Source organism: Chrysochloris asiatica, unplaced genomic scaffold (genome assembly GCF_000296735.1).
Source record: "Chrysochloris asiatica unplaced genomic scaffold, ChrAsi1.0 scaffold00002, whole genome shotgun sequence".
NCBI classification, from domain to species: Eukaryota; Metazoa; Chordata; class Mammalia; order Afrosoricida; family Chrysochloridae; genus Chrysochloris; species Chrysochloris asiatica.
The window spans coordinates 17,354,902-17,377,265 of NW_006408520.1; the positions used below are offsets into that span (position 1 = coordinate 17,354,902).

The 22,364-nt window shown below is 37.5% G+C and overlaps 1 protein-coding gene across 4 annotated transcripts in view; it reads right to left on the reverse strand.

Moving 5' to 3' along the window:
* The window catches only part of ABCD3 (ATP-binding cassette, sub-family D (ALD), member 3), an 85,039-nt gene that overhangs the window by 30,916 nt on the left and 31,759 nt on the right, over nt 1-22,364 (reverse strand). For all 4 annotated transcript variants that reach the window (XM_006830945.1, XM_006830946.1, XM_006830944.1 and 1 more), the window contains 5 exons: nt 18,957-19,026; nt 13,922-14,019; nt 13,531-13,654; nt 5,193-5,249; nt 3,367-3,509 (listed from right to left, as the gene is read on the reverse strand). In XM_006830945.1, the coding sequence (XP_006831008.1) occupies nt 3,367-3,509; nt 5,193-5,249; nt 13,531-13,654; nt 13,922-14,019; nt 18,957-19,026 (492 nt within the window). The remainder of the gene's footprint in view (nt 1-3,366; nt 3,510-5,192; nt 5,250-13,530; nt 13,655-13,921; nt 14,020-18,956; nt 19,027-22,364) is intronic.

Here is a 22,364-nt window from a genome sequence, read left to right on the forward strand (position 1 = left end):
AAGGCATCCTGAAAAGAGGAGCAATATACCAGGGAAAAAGAAAGGCAGAGCCAAGAGAACATCAAAGAGAAAGAGGCAGAGGTTTGATCATGCAGTATCTGGCACTGCCTTCATTCCTGAAGCCATCTGAACCAAATGTTGTTTCTTACAGTAGAAAGCATCTTAGCTAAAACTATTTTTCACTCACTTGGCAAATCATCACCTGTTTAGTCATCCCTCTATTCCTCTGCCCCCACTAGAGCACAAACTCCATATAAAATCGGTACTATTTTAGTAATCCAAAGAAATAAAGAGAAAGGAAACAGTAAATAACTAGAAATCCACTACAATTTGATGAAATTGACCTATACTTACGGATGTAGTAGCTCAAAAGAGGGAACAAATCTTTACAGGGAGGATCATTCCCACCCCCTCAGTACACAGGGTTGACAGGAATGGGCAACACAGACATTGGCCACACAAAATGGAGGTACTACTAAGGCACGAATTGACTGGCTTACAAGCTTTCAAGAGGGAGCCTAGTTTCAGAGGGAGCAGGGGAAGGTAGAATCTCCACTGAGCAGTTTCCAACGTGTCTGGATGGGGCTGGTGAAAGCAGATGGGGATAAGACTCTTGTGGTTCAATAGTCAATAATTGCTATCAAGGCTAACTGTGAGTGTTGCAAATGTAACAAAGGTAGATGTTTTGTAACAAAAGGAGGGGAGTGGTTGGATCTTGCAGTCCAGGAGCAGAGGACCCTGGGACCATCAAGGGAGAAGAGCAGCGTGTGAGACCCTATCCAGCGAAGCAGCGACACCAGAGATGGAGGCAGAGATGATGACATAGAGAGACGATGCGGCTGGGGAGTCTGAACTCAGAGAGGGAGAGGGGCTGTGTGTTGACGGCCGGGAGGCAAGGCTTGCTGGTTATGCCCGTTGGTTGTTTGATGATGCATGGATGGGATTTTAATCATTGCAATGAAATGAAATATGATAGGATGGATGTAAAGCTGATGTTCTTCCATGAAAACTCACTCAATCCACAATAAAAACTTAAAAAAAAAATAGTAAGCTACTAGATAACTCTTTAACTGTCTATGGAATAGGCAGTTTCTTTACACTGTGAATATTGCTGTTGCTGCTAGGTGCCAAGGAGTCAGTTCCAATCCATGGCAACCCCAAGTTCAACAAAATACAACAGTGCTTAGTCCTATTCCATTCTCATAAAGGTTGCTATTGCTTGAGGCCATTATTGCAGCCATTGTGTCATTTCATCTCATTGAGTCTGCCTCTTTTTCATTGACTTTACCAAATAAGAAGCCCTTCTCCAAGAACTGTTCACTCCTGATAACATGCTCAAAGTACATAAGATAAAGTCTCATCATCCTCATTTCTAAGAAACATTCTGACTTTACATCTTTTCCAACACAGATTTGTTCATTCTTCTGGCAGTTAAATGTATATTAAGTGTTCTCAACCAATACCATAATTTTAAGGCATCAATTCTTCAGAGTCCTGGTGTGGCGCTGTGAGTTAATGCGCCAGACTGTAAAGCAATTTGAACTGCAAGGTCGGTGGTTCAAGCTCACCAGCTGCTCCTCGGAAACCCTATACAGGGTCGCTATGGGTCAGAATCGACATGACAGCATTTAACAACAACAACAATTCTTCTTCAGTTTTCCTTATTTATTTCATTTTTCACATTCATATGAGGTCACTGAAATAACATGATTTGAGTCAAGCACACTTTAATTCTACAGGTGACATTCTTGCTTTTGAACACTTTCAAAAGGTCTTTTGCAGGAGATGTGCCCAATGCAATACACATTGTTTGATTTCTTGACTGCTGTTTCCATGGACAGTGATTGTAGATCTAAGCAAAATGAAAACTTTGACAGCTTCAGTATTACCCACTTTTCTACAATGAGCATTCCCCATTCCAACCCCCCTGCCAAACTGAATAGGGTTTCTAAGGTTGTAAATCTTTATGGAAACAGAAAGCCTCCTCTTTCTCCAGTAGAGCAGATAGTGGGTTTGAACTGCAGGCTCTGTGGTTAGCAGTCCAATGCTTATCCTGTTGTTGTCATTGATGTTAAGTGCCATCAAATCAGTTCCAACTCAAAAAGACTCTGAATAAGGTTTCCAAGGAACAGCTACTAGGTTTGAGTCATCAACCTTGTGGTTAACAGTCACAACACCACACCAAGACTCAAGTGCTTATCCTACAGCACCACAATACATCATTTGATTTCTTGACTGCTGCTTCCATGGGTATCGACTGTGCATCCACATAAAATGAAAGCCATGACAGCTTCAATATTTTCTAAGTGTATTACAGTGAATCTTGTTGTTACTAAGTGCTGTAGAGTCGGTTCCTACTCATAACGAGCCTGCACAGAACTTCCAAGGAACGGTTAGTGGGTTTGAACCACAGACCCTGTGGTTAGCAGTCCAGTGCTGATCCTACAGTGCCACACCAGGACTCCAGCGCCACCATTAGAATCCTCAAAACGACTTAAGGTTGGAAGCAGATCAATGACAGTTGAGGGTGAGAACATTTATTGAGCACCTGCTAAATATCAAAAATTGTGCTCCCAAAACAAAACACCAAAGTAACTGCTGCTGAGTCTATTCCTACTCACAGCAGTGCTGTACAACAGAGCAGAGCTCTTCTACAGGGCTTCCAAGACGGAAAATCTTTATGGGAGCAGTCTCATCTTGCAGAGCAGCTGGTGTGTTTGAACAGCTGACCTTGCAGTTAGCAGCTCAATGTCAACCCCACCATGCTACCAGGGCTCCTTAAAACTGCTCAATGCTTTGTATCCATTATATTTAATCTTCTCACTAATCCTGTACTATCTACATATTATAAATAAACGAGACTATGAATAACTTGCTGAAAGTCATCTATAACAAATAAATGAAGGTAGATTATGAAACAAGACTGACGAGATTCTAAGCCCAATATTTCACTATCTGTTCAATAGAGAGAGATCTAAGAGGTGAGACTGAATAACTGAATATTATAGCTTCAAAATAAAAATATTTGTGGATACATTGAAACATTTTCTTTGAGGCAATTTTGTAAGCAAATTTGATTTTGAATCATATTTTGATTATGTTTAAAGTAAAATGAACAGAAAACTAGAAGAAATGAACAAAACCACAGATGTGAACAGATGCATCAGGGATACTACACAGCAAACAAAGCAATGATTAGAAATGTGGAGGATTACTACTTTACAAAAGCAATTATCCTTGGTAATGTATGTTTTTAAAGCAGGCAAAAACAGAAAACAAATTTACCAGACATTTTAGAGTCAATTTATAGGACATCAATATCCGTAATAAAGAAATTTTAGCACAGTTTTACTACACCTTCCTCACCTGTTTGTAATGAGTCGGGAATTAACGTATCGATATTCACCTTCATACTTCTGTTCAATTATTGTCATCTTACCAATGGGTCTTCTAAGTCGAGTTAGGAATAGCCCAGAGACAATAAGGTAGGCCATCATGCTTGTTGGGCCCTATTTTTATTGGAAAAAGATTTTCTAAGTTCAAATATATTATAATAAATGCACTAGATGCAAATATGCACAATTCTTAATAATTAATCCCAATGACTTGCAAAGAAACTGCTTCTTAAATAATACCACCACCACCACCACCACCCCGCCCCCAGCATTTCTTTTCTGAGAAAATACACATTAGGATCTCTTAACACTTACTTACCCCACCCTCCAACCAGTGTGGTCCATCTCCCTGCTCTCCTGAACCGTCTCACATAGAAATGCCTACTCACAGTCCTTATCCTAACTTTTTTCTGTTCCATGATTTGACAGTGTTAATATTCGCTGAGGTTCCTTCCTTAGCTTCCTTCTCTCCAAATTTTTCTCTCCAGTCTCATAATGTTTATGAACCTAAGATACTGATTTCAAATAAGTACTAAATATCTTTATCTGACTACTCGGCTTATGCCTCAAACTCAATTCCCTAAACAAGGTCTATCTGGCCTTCCCTTCTTGTACATCTTACTTCTTCCTGTTGTAACTTCTAATTGTGAGTGACATCATCCATTGATCAGCCCAAGAGAAAAACTTCAAATTCTACCTTTCCGAGCTCACTGCAGGCCCTTATCACATTCCTATATCAAGAATATTATCTGTCACACAAAACTAAGTGTTTCCTGAACATGCCATTCAATGAGGTTATTCTTCTGTCTGGCAAACCTACATCCTCCCCAAAGCACCTCAAATATTACCTCCATTTCACCTGGGCACTACATACTGTTTTCAAAGTTTTTCTATTGGACTTAAACAATGCTACATATGATCATCTGACCTCTACTTCTCTTATTCATGGTTTTTTACTACTAACTAGCAAAACGTGGCATGTGTTTGAGACTTTAAAAGAAAATTAAATATGATCAATTCAATACATTTCACCAACTACTGTTAAGTATGGGCCAAAGAGATAAGAAATCATGGTTCCTACCTTCAAGAAATACAGAGTCCAATTAATGGAAATATATGGAGACTTTATGAAAGTATAATAGATACCATAAAATATATTCTAGCATAGAGATCTGATAGACTAGGCCTATTCACTTTCTTATAGTAAAAGAATCTACAAGCATGATTAAACATGGATTACAGGAGAGCAAAGAGATAAGATGATAGATTAAAAAGTTCAAATAAAAACTGCTTTCACTAGTCTTATGGAAAGTAACAAAACCTACTATATAAATTATTAACACCAAAATTCATCTATACAAACACATATATCTGCTTAAGAAAACTACACTACTATATGGTTGTGCTATAAGTATATAATAATATGACATATGAAGTTATAAAAATTAAATTTCAGTGAGACTGCTCAGAGAAAATTTAAAGGTCATTCTTACCATTATATATATACCAAAGACATAGGGTGATAAGACTCATGCAATAGTCAATCATCTATATTACTATAAAATATTTTTAAATGTAACAGCATTTTGATAAAAGTATCTCTGATATGTTACCATTCTTATTAAAATGGCTATCTCCAAATTTCTTTTAGACATTACTTTGTATCAGCGTCACATCTATGTTGGTACATCCTATGAAAACATATTCCTTGAGGTCCACAAAAATTCTCACAGATCACCAAGCTATTCATAACACGGTATTACAGTAATCTCTAAGATAAAATAAAAGCAAACTCACCTGAGCTCCGATTGCACTTGTTAATTTGAAGATATACAAAACTATATCTAAAAATGGCTGTAAAATAAAAATTAGGACACACAGAATTAAAACCAAAGAACCAGATTGTCTAGATTGATACCTAATTATGTTGAATATAAAATGTTACTAACATTTAACACAAAATTATCAACATTGCATATAAAGTACTAAAATAGTATTTAGATCAATGACTATATAAGACAGTTCCTGCTCAAGAAACTTAAAAAGGGAGACAGCCTGAACAGCATCTACTAACCATCAACTGGGAAAAACGTTGCTACTTTTCATGAACAAAGTAGCTTTACTGTGATAAATAACCATGTGTTGTTGTTAAGTGCCACTGAGTCAGTTATGAGTTACTAATTTCTCATTATAGTAAAAAGGCGTGGAGCAAAATAATCACAACCTCAAATCTGCTACCAGACTTTCTGACTTCTATGTATCACCTTATGCAAAATGAGAGGCTCTCCCTACTCTAATATTGCTTGATAACATCTATGTATTCAAATAATTGAGGGAGTATGCATCTAATCTTCTGATACAAAATTAAAGATTCTAGAACTAAAATAATATACGAATGTACTGCCCTGTCCCTCTCACATATGGAGACAACCCTACTGACGCAATATCAGCTGCACATATTTTGAAATGTTTTTCAAGAAACCCAAACTGTTTTGTTTAATCACTTTATGAGGGTAAGCCAAGAAGTACTGGTACCTGTCCGAGTTTATTCCAAACAAAACGTGTTTAAACATGGTTGTGTGATCCGTGCATGGCTGCAGACAAGCTCTCCCAGTAATACACTTGTCTTAATCTCAATAGGGATCACTCACAAAGAAAACCATAAAAATACTTCTCGTGCATTGGAGCAAATAGTAGGTTTGAAGCATTAACCTTGTGGTTCATAGCCCAGAGGAGCTGAGAGGGAGCCATTTTCAATTTTAAGCCAACATCCTGGCCTCAGCAAGCTTCCACCTAGATGGTGCAAAAGCATTACTCCACGATCAGCTAGCTCAAAGAGCTGAAATTCCCATTTGTTTGAGTAAGATAGAACCTAATGAAGATGATTTATGAACAAATGATAACCTGAGAAAAGTTTAGAATTTAGCAATACAACCCATAGAGCAAGGTCAAATCAAACAGTGGCTTCTGATCTGTTGGGCCAGTTAAATTCAAAGCAGAGAGGCCAGCACAGAAGGTAGTGGCAACAGTTTCTTGAGATTCCAAAGAAGTACACTTGTTTGATTTTCATAAAGGACACAGGATGATCATGAGGACTTATTAGAAAGAAGTTTTAAGAAAACTGAAAATTGTATGGGTCAGAAAAAAGCCAGAAAAGTTGCGCTGAGGAATTCTGACAATGTACCTGCTTGTTCTTCTAGGGTAGTAAGGGCTCTCCTATGAGAATTTCGTTGAGAAATGTTAACGCCATGCATGCTACAGCCCTGATTCTGCCCCTTCATACTTCTTTTTGTTCCCAAGATTCAAAGAACGTTTCAAAGAAACACGGTGTAAGTCCCTAAAGGAGTTCTGGTGGCAGCAGTTCAAACCCAATGGCCACTCTTCAGGGGGAAAATGAGGCTTTCTATTCCTTTAAAGATTTACAGTTCCTGAAACCTTACACAGGGTCACTATGAGTCAGAATCAACAAGATGGCAGTGAGTTTGGGTTTTGGTAGGGTGCCAAAACTGCTGTTTTAACATAGAGTTTATCAAAGAGCTCTGAATTATTCAGGGTAAAGCCAGAAAGATGAAAACTCCACCTTCAGAAGTGTATAGACCTAGAAGGAGGGTAATTTGAGAAACATCAGCTTCACATTTGGACATTTTTGTTTAATAAAGGTTTCTATGATTTTATAGCATTACTTCTGGACTTACCCTCATCTGTCTATATCCAAGTCCTTCTTCTGACTGACAGCTACATCATTACTGAGATGATTAGTAGGAAAGATGGCTTGGATTATTAATTGGCTTATACTAAGATGAAGCCTTTTTTATGCTTCATAGATTATTAGTAAACTAGATATAAAATTAAAGCATATTTGAAACTTATTGACAACAATGTTGTTGTTAAGTGCCGTCGATTGGTTCTAACTCATAGTGACCCTATATAGGGTTTCCAAGAAGCGTCTGGTGAGTTTGCACCACTGACATTGCAGTTCAAACTGAATCTGTGGTCAAGTGCTTATCCTACAGCACCATACTAAGACTCATAATTTAAGTCAGAGTTCAAACAGTTCACTGTTTCAAACAATAAGCACATTATGGTATGTATGTGAGCACCACTATAATCAATACTGCTCTCCATTACAGATGTGACAAGACCTGAAGTAAATACATAAAGGATAAAAAGACTGGGCTTTTTCTTCAGCCTATAGCTGACTGGAATATCTAAAAGGGCTTCCAGAACCTGCCCAGTGACATAGGCCTTTTGCGGAGCCTTTGCAGTGTGTAGGACCTTAGGTGTAATCCTGAGCCCCATCCAGAACCTTCTGAGGTAGGACATTCCCACCAGAAAGGATAAGCAGACCAGTCTGGAACAGGTAGAGCAACAGAAGATACATCTTCAAAGAAAGATCAGCAGAAAAACCCCAAAACAAAAATGGTAGCACAAGCAAGTTGTTAGCTGGGAAGCCATCAAGGCAAGCAATCAAGTCCCTGCAGGATAAATCCCCTCCAAGACTGAAACTCAAAGGGAACACATGAGCAGGCATGAAAGCTTGCTGACAACACCATTGGTCTACTGGTGAGTGAGAGAGAGGGAACAGCAGCAATGAAGAAATGGGCTGAGTTCAACCACATGCCATAGACGCCTGTTGACCAGGAGATGAGACAGAGAAGAGGAAGGGTTGGTTGGTCCAAATTATGGTGAGACATGGGGACTCTTGAGCCCATGAAGAAGGACATAGCCACAGAGGGCGAGAGCTGAGAGTGAAGCATCCAGCTGATATGAAGTGAGGGGAGATTCCTAAGAACACCCACACTTGCAGATAGTACCCATTTGACCTAGCCTCGATGGCTTGATAATCAGAACTTGACTAGAGGAAGATAACAACACAATTTTTGATAAAGGAAACGAGTGTGAACTGCTACAATTTGATGAAGTTGACGTATACTTATATAGTAGCTCAAAATTCCAACAGAGAGGAAACGAGTCTTCACATCAAGTATCAATCCTATCCCCTCTGTCTACAGGGTATATGAACAGGCAACATAAGACACTGGCTACCTAAAATGAGGAGGTGATAAAGGCATGAAGTGATTGCCTTACAAGTTTTCAAAAGAGGGAGTGTAGTTTAAGAGTGTGCAGGGGAAGGTAGAGTCCCCACTGAATAGTGTTCATCTTGTTTAGACGTGTCAGGTGAAAAGGTATGGGGATAAGATTAATATAATTCAACAGTAATTGTTTTCATGACTAATTACAACTGTCACAACTGTAAGGTAGAAGCTTTGTAACAAAAAGGGGGAGTAGTTAATCTTACAGTCCAGGAACAGAAGACCCTAGGACCATCAAGGTAGAAGAGCACAAGCAGAATGTGGATCCCTATCCAGAGAAACAGCAACACCAGAGACGGAAGCAGAGATGGGGACATGGAGAGAGGGAGCAGCAGAGGACTCTGAACTCATGGCAAGAGAGTGACTTAGTGCTGGCAGCCAAGAAGCAGGCTTGCAGAATGTGCCCTTTGGTTGTTTAAATATTATATATTCGAGTGTTTTTGTATACATCCCCCTACCCCTCAAAACAAAACAAAACAAAACAAAAAACTCAGAGGGAATAGAAGCAAGTACTATTGAATGATGCGATGCACGGAGGAGATTGTAATCACTGCAATGAAATGATGGTGTAAAGCCAATATTCTCCCATGTAAACTTATTACTCAGTTCACAACAAAAAAAAATTTAAAAAAAGACTGGGCTTACTGGTCAGAAAGAGACGGGAGAAACCTGAGACTGAGGCCCTTTAGGTCTGGAACTGAACTCACCTTCATGGTCCGATTTTCAGCCAAGCATTAGATAAGTATATAGTGGGGACAACAATACTAGGAAGGCATGCTCACCATTTGAATCCTTAGCCATTCAAGATCAAAAGGGTTATATCTGCTGTAGGGCAAAGTTCAGAAGGTTTGGAAAGGAGAGTGGAATGGAAATAAGAACCACAGGGAGGAAGTGGGATAACTGTTGTTACATGGAGGGGATTGCAATCATTGAGATGAAACAAACTGATTTACTGAATACAAAACAGATAATCTGTGCTGTAAACTTCCACTCAAATCACAATAAAGTATTTCAAAGATAAATTAATTTAATCGTTTTTAAAAGAATGAATAAACTACCAATATATAAAAATGCATAACTATGTCTATGGAATAATATGAAACTTTTTATATGCACACATTCCTCATCCCATACACAGATCAAAGTTAAAAATGTGGTAATGATGGCAGAAAAGAAAATGGAATTACTGAAACATTTGCAATTTTCAGAGTTTCTTTAGTTTGGGATCAGTTAGCAAAGGTTTTCTGGAGAGCTAAGTAAAGAACAATGTTTGGCATGAAGTGAAAAGATATCTTAGTGTAGATATCTATCTATCGCTTTTCTAAGAACTGCCCATTTCCCTCCATCCACGTGGTTGAAGCAGACCTTGTAGTTCAAACCGACTGAAATTATATCTTGTGAAGTTTTTGACAACCAGTTAAATGATAATAGATGTAGAGATACCAAGGCAGAGAAATGGGCCGTTGTTACTTATGTCCATTCCAAAGAAAGATGATCCAACAAAAAAGAGAAATTATCAAGTAATATTATTAACACTATATGCAGATAAAACTTTGTAGAAGATACTTCAAAATGTTGCAGCAGCGCAACCACAGAAATTTAAGTCAGATTCAGAATAGAATGGAATGAGGGATAGCACTGCTGATGCCACATGGATCTTGGTTGAAATCAGAGACTGCCAGAAAGATGTTTACCTGTATTTTATGAACTATGCCCCCCAAAAAAGCATTTGACTATGTGTATCATGCTGTAGAAGGAGTTCTGGTAGCGTAGTGGTTACAAATCGGGCTGCAAACCTCAAGGTCAGCAGTTTGAAACTACCAGCTGTTCTGTGGAACAAAGATGAGGCGTTCTGCTCCCGTAAAGATTTACAGCCTCGGAAACCCTGTACAGGGTCGCTATGGGTCGAAACCGACTCCACGGCACATAACAACAAAACATCATGCTGTAGAGAACATGGTTTTTTAAGGCTTTCTGCCTGTGAACAACTCCAGCACAGCAGAACTTAATTCCATTTTGTGCCTGTTTTTCTTGAGTACCTCAAGCACCTCTAAACTGTCACAGTTAGAAACAGAGTGTATTTAAAGGGTGTTTGGGGCCCACCTCCACCAACATTTCTGGACATATCCCTTAACGATCACCTGATTGCAATGTTATACCCCAAGAGTCTCAGAGACAAAAATCTCCCATTTCGTAATAATTTCCCTCCCTGCTTTCTGTAGGCCCAGCATGCATATGTGTTGGTATGGCTGCTGCCATCAGTCATGGGTGTGGGAGGAGATTCCTTTGTTCTCTGTGCCCTATAAAACATAAAAGGTCACTACATGAAAACAGAATTTTGGAAATTCCTCATGGTGTCTATGATTTCCCTCACTCAGGTGATCTATGTTTGTTTCTGTCTTGTGTTTACTCTTGTTAAAGACTTAATAAAAGTTTGTATAATACTTGTATCTTTGAAGATAGGGTCTCTTTTCCCCTTATGCCAATCATAACAAATCAGGATAAACATGTAAAGAATGGAAATTCCAGAACACTTAATTGTGCTCATATGCAACTGTACAGAGACTAAAAGACAGTCTTCCAAATAGTACAAGGGGATACTGCACGGTTTAAAATCAAGAAAAGTGTGCCTCAGGGTTTTATCCTTTCACCAAATGCATTAATCTGTTAGGATCCCCATTGTCCAGCAGTTAAAACTATTATCTACCAAGCTAATAAGCTCAAAAAGGAGCTCTGGTAGCATAGTGGTTACAAATCAGGCTGTGAACCACAAGGTCAGCAGTTCAAAACTTACCAGCTGTTCCATGGGAGAAAGATGAGGCTTTCTGCTCCCGTAAAAATGTACAGCCTCGGAAACCCTGTCCAGGGTCACTGAGTCGGAACCGACTCCAAGGCACATAACAACAAGAAAAAGCTCAAAACCCCCAGCCAATTCACATGAGAACTATGTGGCAGTCTGGCTCCATAAAGACATTCCAGCCTTGGAAACCATATGAGGCAGTTCTACTCTGGCCTACAAGGTCACTGTGTTCCAATCAACAATAGCAGTGGTTCCATTTGGTTTATTCAATTTGTATACTGAGCAAATAATCTAGGAAATTGGACTATATGAAGAAAAAGATGGCATTAGCATCAGTGGAAAACTCATTAATAACCTGAAAATGCAGATTATATAATCTTGGTTGCTGAAAGTGAGGGGACCTGAAGCATTTACTGATGAAGATCAAAGACTACATACAGCCTTCAGTATAGATCACACCTTTACACAGAGAAAACAAAAATTCTCACAACTGAATCAACAAGCAACATCATAATAAACACAGAAAATAGCAAGAATTTTATTTTATTTGGATCCACAATCAAAGTCCAATGGAAGCAGAAGTCAAAAAATAAAATGCTGCCACTACCAATTGTTCTGAAAGGGATATTATATTAGAAGGTCCTAGAGGTGGTTGTTGTTAAGTGCTGCTGAGTCAGTTCTGACCCATAGCGACTCTGCACAGGGTTTCACTCGTAAATCTTTACAAGAGCAGAAAGCCTCATCTTTCTCCACAAAACTGCTGGTAGTTTCGAACTGCTGACCTTGAGGGTAGCAGCCCAATTTATAACCAGTACGCAACCAAAGCTCCTCAGGTCCTAGGTAGTAGAGTGGGGGAAAAAATGTGAAACAAAACTCAGAAGCATGAAAAACAAAACTAGCAAACAAAACAAGCTTATTGATGGGAAGCAGACTGGTGGAATCCTGACACTATGCTCCTTAGTCACCCTTAAAGTCGGAAATGAACCCACGCCTTCTCCACCCAAAAAAATAATGATAGGTCTGTGAACAGCAACACTAGGGAGGTATATGTATTCCTTAGAATAATCAACCACTTGAGATCAAAAGGGCAGCATTTGCCCAAGGACATAGTTCAGAAGGCAGAAAGGGTTAGGAAAGAAAAGAGGACTGGAAACATAGGGAGTAATTGGCCTAAGTGCTGTTACATTGTGGGAATTGCAATCAATGACATGAAATAAAATATGTATGAATTACTGAATGGAAAACTGATTTGATCTGTAAATCTTCATCCAATACAGAATTAAAAGTTAAAAAAAACAAGAGAAAAAGAAAACAACATATTGAATTGCACAATTCTGCAACACAAGACCTCTTTAAAGTGTTCCAAAGCAAAGATGTCACTTTGATAATTAAGGTGTGCCTGACCCAAGCCATGGTATTTTCAATCACCTCATATGCATTCATAAACTGCACTATGATTAAGAAAGTCATAAGAGTTGATGCAGAGTCCTGTGTGGTGCTATATAGGATAAGGACTGCACTACTAACCACAATGTACATGGCTCAAACCTACTAGCTGCTTCTCGGAAGCCCTATACAGGGTCGCTATGAGTTGGAACCAACTTAACGGCACTTAACAAGAAGAAGAAGTTATTCTTTTGAATTATGGTGTTGGAAAAAATGTTAAATATATCATGGATTTCCAGAAAAAGGAACTAATCTGTTTGGAAGAAGTTTAGCAAGAATGCTCCTTAGAAGGAAGGAGAGCAAGATTTCTTCTCATGTACTTTAGACAGTTTATTAAGAGGAAGCAGTCCCTGGAATAGAACATCATGCATGGTAAAGTTCAGGGTCAACGAGAAACAGAAAGACCCTCAGTGAGATGGACTGACACAGTGGTTACAAAAAGGGTCCAAACATAGTAACAATTATGAGGATGATACAGACTGGTCTATGTTTCAGTCTTTTGTACTTATGGTTGCTATCAGAATCAACCTGACAGCATCCAATACCACCAATAACAACAGCACAATAAGATGTGGAATTTGAAACATGAAGTAATAGTAAGACATTAATTACCAATTCTTGGTCAAAACCATCTCACAAACGCACACAAAATATTATTATAATTAAAATTATAACTGTTTTATAAAAGCATTAAAAGTTTATTTGCTGCTATTCTTTTGAGTCAATTCTATGTAAATTTTCTTCAATTCCAAATTCAGCAAATTAACAAATATTTTTTAAGAGCAGACACACTTACCTTACTAAGATTTGAATACAGATCAACTACACTGTTACAAAACTTTTCTACATCCTGTGTAAGCAGCTGGTCTGGATTAGCTATTCTGTTGTCCAGGTTTCCCATTTTGTAGTATGTGAAAGCTCTAAAATAGCAATAAGAAAAGAATTTTTAAAGCAAAACGATTACTAACATTTTCCTCACAATGTAAATTCTAGAAACAGAAAAGTTGGAAGCCACAAGAGGCCCTAAAGATGGTTCTTACTTATTTTAGAGGTAAATCTAGAGAAGAAATGGCTTGTCAATTAGTGAAAGAGCTAAGAGTAGATTCCAAATAGCTGCCATATTTCTCTATATACTAGTCTCTAAGAATACTTTTGCTATTTTTAAAATAAAGTCATTTATCACTTACTGGAGATATTCCTCATAGAGGTATTTAGTAAGTCTTGCTCGGAAGCACAGTTTGAGCTCATTTAAGCCAAACTTCAAGAAGTTATTAACCAGAGAGATCTAAAACAAACAAACAAATGTTATTAGTCTAGCTTCAATTCTACTTATTAGCCTTATTTATTTTTCTATTATTTGCTGCGTCCCAAAACCTAAGGCTTTCACAGTTGATAGTTTAACTGATACAATTCAGTTCTGTTTTACTTAAGAATTTATAAAGACACAAAGAAAACACGGTAAACTAAATGCAACTGGCTTTAATGGCCCTATGTTAAACTTCACTTGGAACTTAATTTTAGAATGTGCCATTAAACAGCATATGAGAAGTACCTTGCCTGTTTTGGGGTGTGGGACAAACAAACAAGCCAAATCTGTTACCTTTCTATCAATGTAAAGACTTGCTTTTAAGATGACAATTATCAGTACCACAACCCTAGACAATGGAATTCTATATTTGCATCTGATAAAAAACAAACATAAAATACTTATAAATTTTAATATCCATGAATGCTATTTTTCAATTACTTATAGAACCATCTTTACCACTTTTTCCCACGATTATATTAAAATCAATGATTCCACAGTTATGAACTCATGTTTGGATATGAATTTTCTCTAGTTGTCCTTGCAAAACACAAATGATGCAAAACCCAAATAATACAAGAATGTTTCCAGGTGGCCCAATAAAGCTGGGTCTCATAGCATTAACAAAGCATAGTTATTTTCTATTCTGACATATATTAACAATGTATTTAGTTTTCCTGATGTACTTTAGATTTCAACTTTTTTTTTGGGGGGGGGAGGGCCAATACGGGATTCCTCACCCCTTCCTCCCTTTTAGAAAAATTTAAATACCGTCAAGTTAGAATGCGTAGGTTGACAAGATATTAAAACGTTAATATCCAGAAAAGATCTACTATTCTAGAGAACTACATTTTATTTTATTTTTAAAAACTGAAACCTTATGCATAAGGACTACCACAACAAACCTTCGATAGTCCATTCTCCAAAATTCAGCCATATGGAGCTCTTAAAACACTCATGTGACAATGACATTCTGCTGCTTACAATTCTCACATGGTTCTTACAGTCCCAGCCATACAAGTCCTAACTCATTTTTGTTGCTGTTGTTTGTGCCAGTGAATCTGCTCTTAAGTACTTCATGCAACATAAAAGGTCCTTCCTAAATACAGCACTTGGATTCCTGGTGTGGCACTGTAGGATCAGCACTGGACTGTGATCCACAAGGTCAGCAGTTCAAACCCACCAGCCTCCCCTCAGAAACCATCTACAGGGTTGCTATTAAGTTGGAACCAACTCGACAACACTTAACAACAACAACAAGAACAAAGCACTTATTACTCCAGCTTCATCTCTAGGTTGGTGTGTTAATAATCTCCAGTTCCCAGACTCTGGACCTGCTTCGTCTGCACTCAGCCTAGAATGTCCTTATCTACAGTTCTTACCTTGCTACCAATATTCTGCAAAGCAGCCCTGTGGTGCAAAGTTTAACCACTTGACTGGTAAAGATTGGTGGTTTGAATCCACCCAGTGATTCCTTTGCAGAAGATTGGGAGAAAGGCCTATAGATCTGCTGCCATAAAGATTACAATCAAGAAAACCAACACCCTATGGAGCAATACTACTGTCATGTGGGGTCAATGTGAGTCAAAATTAACTTGATGGTACCTAACAAAAACAAAGTACTGTATAACGAACTCAGCCTCTTTCCTAATCCCTCCAATAGCACTATACTGAATGCATCTCATATATGCTCCACAAGATATATCCCAACGACCTGAGGTAATTGTTGACAATAGTGTGTGCTCCCCAACACAACATAAGATCCTTTAGGGCCGGGCTTGTATCTTCAAGGTCATCTTCAGTTTCTTCTAGTGTGGGGTCTGGCATAAAGTAAGTGCTAAAAAAATACCTGATTAATAAATCCTGTTAAGTGTACAAGCATGTTCCAAGCAATATATGGTCTGCAAGATGTTCTTACTAGTTTTGTTTGACTAGGCTCCTGGCAGCCCCATGCACAATGGGACTGGATCTTTGTGAGTCATACAATTTTCATTGGTTGATCCTTCTGAAGTAGACTGCCAGGTCTTCCTTCCAAGGCACCTCTAGGTAGACTAGACCTTCCAACCTTGCAGTTAGCACTTTAACCATTTGCACCAATGAAGCAGAATAATAAAAACCACAGTAGTGTTTAATACTATATAGTAAGGCTTCTTCATCTTAGCCAAAACATCTAACTTTGCAAATACAGTAATAAAATTCCATCAAACAACAAAAAAATATGTTTAACAAACATGCCTACCTTAGCCTATTTCCCAGATTTTAAAATTGGAAAAGATTTATTCAAATGAGGGTACCAGGATGCAAAACTATCAAGTGTCTTGTCCAAACGCATAGCTATGTGATTAAAAGATACAACTTGAGACAAAGTCTTCAGAAATTAAGTTCAGGGTTCTTTGCCCTATATCAGCAGTTTTCAAGTGATACTAACAGGTGGGGCACAGGGCTTATCAATCTTAACAATGACTTCCTAAAGCAATGATGGATTATTAGGGTATGCATATATCCTTAGAAATGATTCTGACATTTTATTGGTTGGGGAACACTGTATCACAATGCCAATGATTAAGCAGTATATAAAATATAATGTGTTTTTCTACTGTTATATCAGGGATTTTTTTGGGGGGTGGTCAACTCTTAAGATAGTACCATATCTAAATATCACTTTTCAATGCATATAACATACACATTATAAAGGGTTTTCCCCCTAAACTATGCATACACACCCTCACTTTTTAATTTCTCATATGCACTACATGTGTGCACACTTTTTATGTGGGCATATTATGTGTGGAAAACTGTATGGTAAAAAATGGAGAAGGGGTGGGGAGGGGGAAACTTTGTAATTTGTAATCTAGTTGGTCATCTGAAGTACAACCTTGTGTATTATATGGTCAATAATTGCTACCCTATTTTCTGATAAACATTCCTAGTCATTTCCTATAGGGAACGGAATCTAGCTGGAAGCTATTTCCAGGGCATGCTCCCAGCAGGTAGTACCTCCCACCCTTCCTAATGTAACAGTTCCCTCAAAATAACACCTGATAACTTCTTTCTCCCTCTCCCTATTCCATCTTATCTTTACTTTGAGATGATTATTATGTTTTTAGAATGTAAAGGTTTTCATTAAAGTCTTAGAACCTAAAGATCATTATGTTTCCAGAACATGAAGACTTTTCATTTTTAGAAAATGAAAAGGCTGAGGTATCCTGGTCCTAAGAATATTTTTCACCAGAAGGAGCTCTGGTAGTGCAGTGGGTTAAATACTGGGCTGCTAATCGGAATGTCGGCAGCTGGAACCCACCAGTTGTTCTGTGGGAGAAAGATGAGGCCGATTGCTTCAGGATAGATTTACAGTCGAGTGGTTCTACTCTGTCCTATACCACCACTAGGAGTCAGAACTGACTCAATGGCAGTGGGTTTTGGTGGGTACCTTACCAGAGAAAGTAAATTTGTTACCTACGTAACTCTATCTAAGGTATTACACCTCTCCATGTACGATTTTCTATTAGTCCATAAATATCATGGTAAATCTTGACATGTATCTTTAAAAATACAACCCCTTTCCAACCACACACACAAAGGAATGTCTCTTTTCTTAAACATGAGGGGGTTTCAAAAATTCATGGAAAAATGGAATGAAAAGATAATGGAATTTTTCAAAAACTTTCTGAAGTCCCCTAGTAAGAAAACACAGACTGAAAGCAGCATCATTCTGTTCACCCAGAAAACGAGCCCAAACATTCAGGCCTTTCACATTGAGAATGTTTTAGGGTTCTGTTGCTTCAAAATAAACGCTTAATTTTTCTCATTACAAAATCTATGATTTTAAAAGAAAATTCCCTTAACACCTTCAACACAACATATTTTATATTTTTCCTAGTATTTTTTTATGCATGGGGTTTTGTTTTTTACATGCTATATTTTAAACTTTAGATCTTAAGTTTTGTTCCCCATCTGCTGATTATATTCACAAGTCACACTAATATCTAAGTGATTTTATTTTTTTACCCAATTGTATGGCTATTTTGCATATAGATATATATAAATAACTTCCCCCTGTGAGTTTTTTTTTACTTTCTACTTTTGATTGATATACCTGAATGTAATTTGTCTCTCCAGTAGTATAGTATGTTGTTTCTTTCCTACAGTATTTGAAGATTCAAATCTGGTTTCCTGATCTGCTGAGTCACAACCTACAAGGGGCTTCAAAAAGTATGTGGAAATATGGAATTAAAAGAATGGGTTTTTTCCCACAAAGTTTTTGAAGTTTCCTCATTATAACTGATACCAACTTTTTATTTTAAAAGATCTGTAAGTATGCATCCCTTTATTCCAAGGTTTTTTAGAATTTCTAACAAATTTTCAATTTAATCCAACCTTATAATCAAGGTTCTCTTTCACCCTCAAAATTTTGTTCCAATTTCAACTTACACTGCATAATTGGTCCTAGTTACCATACGGTCTAAAGCAGTGGTTCTCAACCAGGATGATTTTATGCCCCCCTGCCCCCCACAATGGATGTTTGGCAATTCTTCAAGACATTTTGGGGTTGCTACAACTGGATGGAGATGAAGTACTACTGGCATCTAGAGGGTAGAGGCTAGAGGTGCTGCCAAGCACCCTATAAAGCACAGAAGAGTCTCCCTCAACAATTATCCAAACCAAAATATCAGCTAGGCCATAAGTGAGAAAATCAGGACGCTTTATCTATGCTATAAGTGAACATTTTAATTTTCTATCTGGCATACCAGTTTCCATTAAACATTACTAAAATATTCTGATATAAATTATAAAGCTAAACTTAAAACAGAAACTTAGTATCATAAATCTTAACATAATATAGTAAAGATTGTTAAAGATTTTAATAAGATATCACTTTTACAATGTAAGCAAGGTTTTTAAAGAATTACACTTACGAGAGGCATGGCAGCGATGAAGTTGAATAAGTATCTCTTGAAATCTTTCCTGCTACGACCAATGATACCACTGCAAACCACCACATGCAATGCATTAGTTGCAAAAGAAGCAAAACATAACACGAAGACAACTTTGATAAACCTATAAAATTATTCTTGGGAATTTTTACTGAACCAAAGGAATCGGCAAAAAACAAAAAACGCTTAAAAATTTTTTTCACACTAAAACATCCTTGATCAACTTGTAAAATTTTATCATTTTAAACAACTTGCTACAAACAATTAGGACTAAAAATAACTAGTTCTTTACGCAGTAAAAATGGTTACTAAAAATAAGACTCAAGCTATTATTATAGATTAAATTGTGTCCTAAAAAAAATGCATTCTAAGCACCACTCGGTTGGTCAGAGGTCACTCCACAAAAGAAAGATGTGGCAGTCAGCTTCTGCAAAGATTTACAGTGTTGGAAACTGTAGGCAGTTTCATCCATCCTAGAGGGTCACAACGAGTCTAAAAAGTCTCAAAGACAATGGGTCTGGTATTTTTATATTTCTGGTTATGATCCCACTTGGGACTGGATGTCTTTGCTATGTTAATGATGCAGTATTAGAGCAGGGTGTAACTTAACAATGCATCACATGAGGAAACCAGAAACAGCAGCTACGAAGGGACAAGGACCTTTCCCCACAGCCAACCGAGAGAAAACATCTTCCCCTAGAGTTGACACCCTGTACTCCAACTTCTAAGCCTCCTAAACTGAAAAAAACACATTTCTGTTTGTTAAAGCTGTTTCTGTTATAGCAGTACTAGATAACTAAGACAGCTACCATACAGAAGGGGGTTTGACAGTGTTGTTAAGTATCATAGAATCCGTTCTGACTTGTAGGGACCCTGTGCAGGGTTTCCACGAAACGGCTGGTGGGATTAAACCACTAATCTTCTGGTCAGTAGTGTGATGCTTCTCCTGCAGCACAATGCTAGGACTCCAAAATGGGTCTGGTAGTGGTTTATGTGCTGTGGAATCAGTTACAACTCATAGCGACCCTGTATAGGACTTGCGAGGCTGTAAATCTTAACAGGAGCAGAAAGTCTGGTCTTTCTCCCTCAGAGCAACTGGTAGTATGGAATTGCTGACCTTGCAAATAGCAACCCACCTTGGAATCCACTATGTTATCAAAGCTCTTTAAAGAGGTTTGTTGTGTTGTTGTTAAGTTCATTCAGACTCACAGCAAGCCTGCACAGGGTTTCCAAGGAGTAGCTGGTAAATTTAAATAGCTGAGCTGGTCTGCAGTCCAGTGCTTATCCTACAGTACCATACCAGGAGCCCAAAAGGAGTTTTATTCTTGTTAAGTGCTGTTGAGTCATTTCTGACCCATAGTGACCCTGCATAATGTTTCCAAGGAACAGCTGGTAGGTCTGAACCTCCAACCTTGCAGTTCAAACTGACTTGCAGTCCAGCACATTATCCTGAGGCGCCAGACCAGGATTCCAAAAGGGATTTGTTGGTGGTGACGGTTATGTGCTGTGGAGTCAGTTATGACTCATAGTGACTCTGTATAGGGTTTCTGAGGCTGTAAATCTTTAAGGGGAGCAGAAAGCCTCATCTTTCTCCTGCGGAACCACTGGTAGTTTCGAACTTCTGACCTTGGGGTTAGCAGCCCGACTTGTAACCACTAAGCTACCAGAGCTCCTAAAAGGGATTTAGATAACCAAAAAGTAATGATCAGTTCTATAGACCCTGGGACATGTTAATATGGACAAAAACAAAAAACAGCCATTTGCTTATTTAAAAAAATTTTAAATGTCCCTATTTCTATCTATGTGTACAGAAGGCAAGAAGGTACATTAATGAGGGGTCGACATACATTCTAAAAATGTCTACAATAAATACTTCAGGCTTTGTGGGACATAGGTCTATGCTGTCGTTACTCAAAGCTATCAATGAAAAATAAAACGCAAGCAGAAATGCATTTTTCAGTAAAATGTTACAACACAGCAGCAGGATGTGGTCCTGTAGACTACAGTTTGCAGACCCTAGGAGTAAATGTTTGATTGGGAATACACAGTAGGGTTCCTCGGAGTATCAGAATAATTCTGCAGCTATTTCAGGTCCTTTAACACTTCACAACTAGACCAGATCCTTTTTTATCTATTTTTTTTGTTTTGTCTTTGCTTGTTAAGTTTTAAAAAATTTAAAATGTTTTAATACTTTATTTAAAGCAAGGGATCCACTACTTTAAAATAATGTCTGAAAATCATTAACTCATGTAAGTAAAAGCTCTACTATATGTCCATGATGTGCTAAAAAGAATGTATCTGATTTTAGAATTCTTTTCAAATAACTTTTAATGTAAATAAAATCTATTTTGAATACCATTGAGCCAAATGGTTTAAACCTACCACTATCCAAAAAATGACTGATATATGACAGAAAAATCCTTTGCTTTACATCTAGGAGTAGGTAAATAATACCAAGTTTTAACTGGTCTTGTACAGAAAAAAAAGTTTCATGGTAAAATAAATTTAAGAATCTTAGGTTAAACAAAGTAAATAGATGTCTTTACCAAATAACTTCTAAATGTTTTTTAATGTATAACATGTACAATCTAATCTAATTCTCTAAGAGGAGTTGTTAGTAGCATGTGATGTTTCCTCCAGCTAGTATTCCACAAAACATACTTCAGAAAATGTTGCTGTAGACAGATACAAAAATATAGTCCAATTTTGATGTAACTCCAATACATTTTTTAAGTTAACTAGAGAGAAGTTAAAATGGAACCACACACACAAAAAAAAAATTTTTTTTTTTTTAATAAGCAGTTAAGAATTTTTAGAAACACAAAGCAACTAATATAGTACAAAAAGCTCCGAGGTTTAGTTAAAATTGTTTGAACTAAAACTTTACAATAAAAACCAGAGTGTTTCAGTACTGTCCAGGCTACAAAACACACAAGACCATCTTATAAAACTGTGGTAAAGCACATGCCATCATTCAGCAATGGTTTACCATTGGAGTAGCAGCTATAAATTTGAAAAATGGTTTCTTGAATAAGGTCTTATTTCTGCTTATTATTCCACTGAGGGGGGAAAAATAACAAAGAATTTCAAAGTAGCCCTCATCATAATTACTTCTAAAATATACATTATAATCTTTATAAAAGAACTCTAAAAAATTTCAAGTGTTGCTTTCAGCCAACTAAATGAAAATAAAATATATCTTGATTACTATATACAACAGCAATAAGGAATGATTCTCCTATATCTTGGAATTTCTACAGTTTCCACCTTGAAGAACTCTGTCTTGTTAAGATTTTCCCAGCCTCCAAAGTCACTTGCCATTATAAACAAGTAAGTCTAGAAGACTGATATTAAAATGAAGTACATTATAGACCAAAGTAAGTCTCTGAG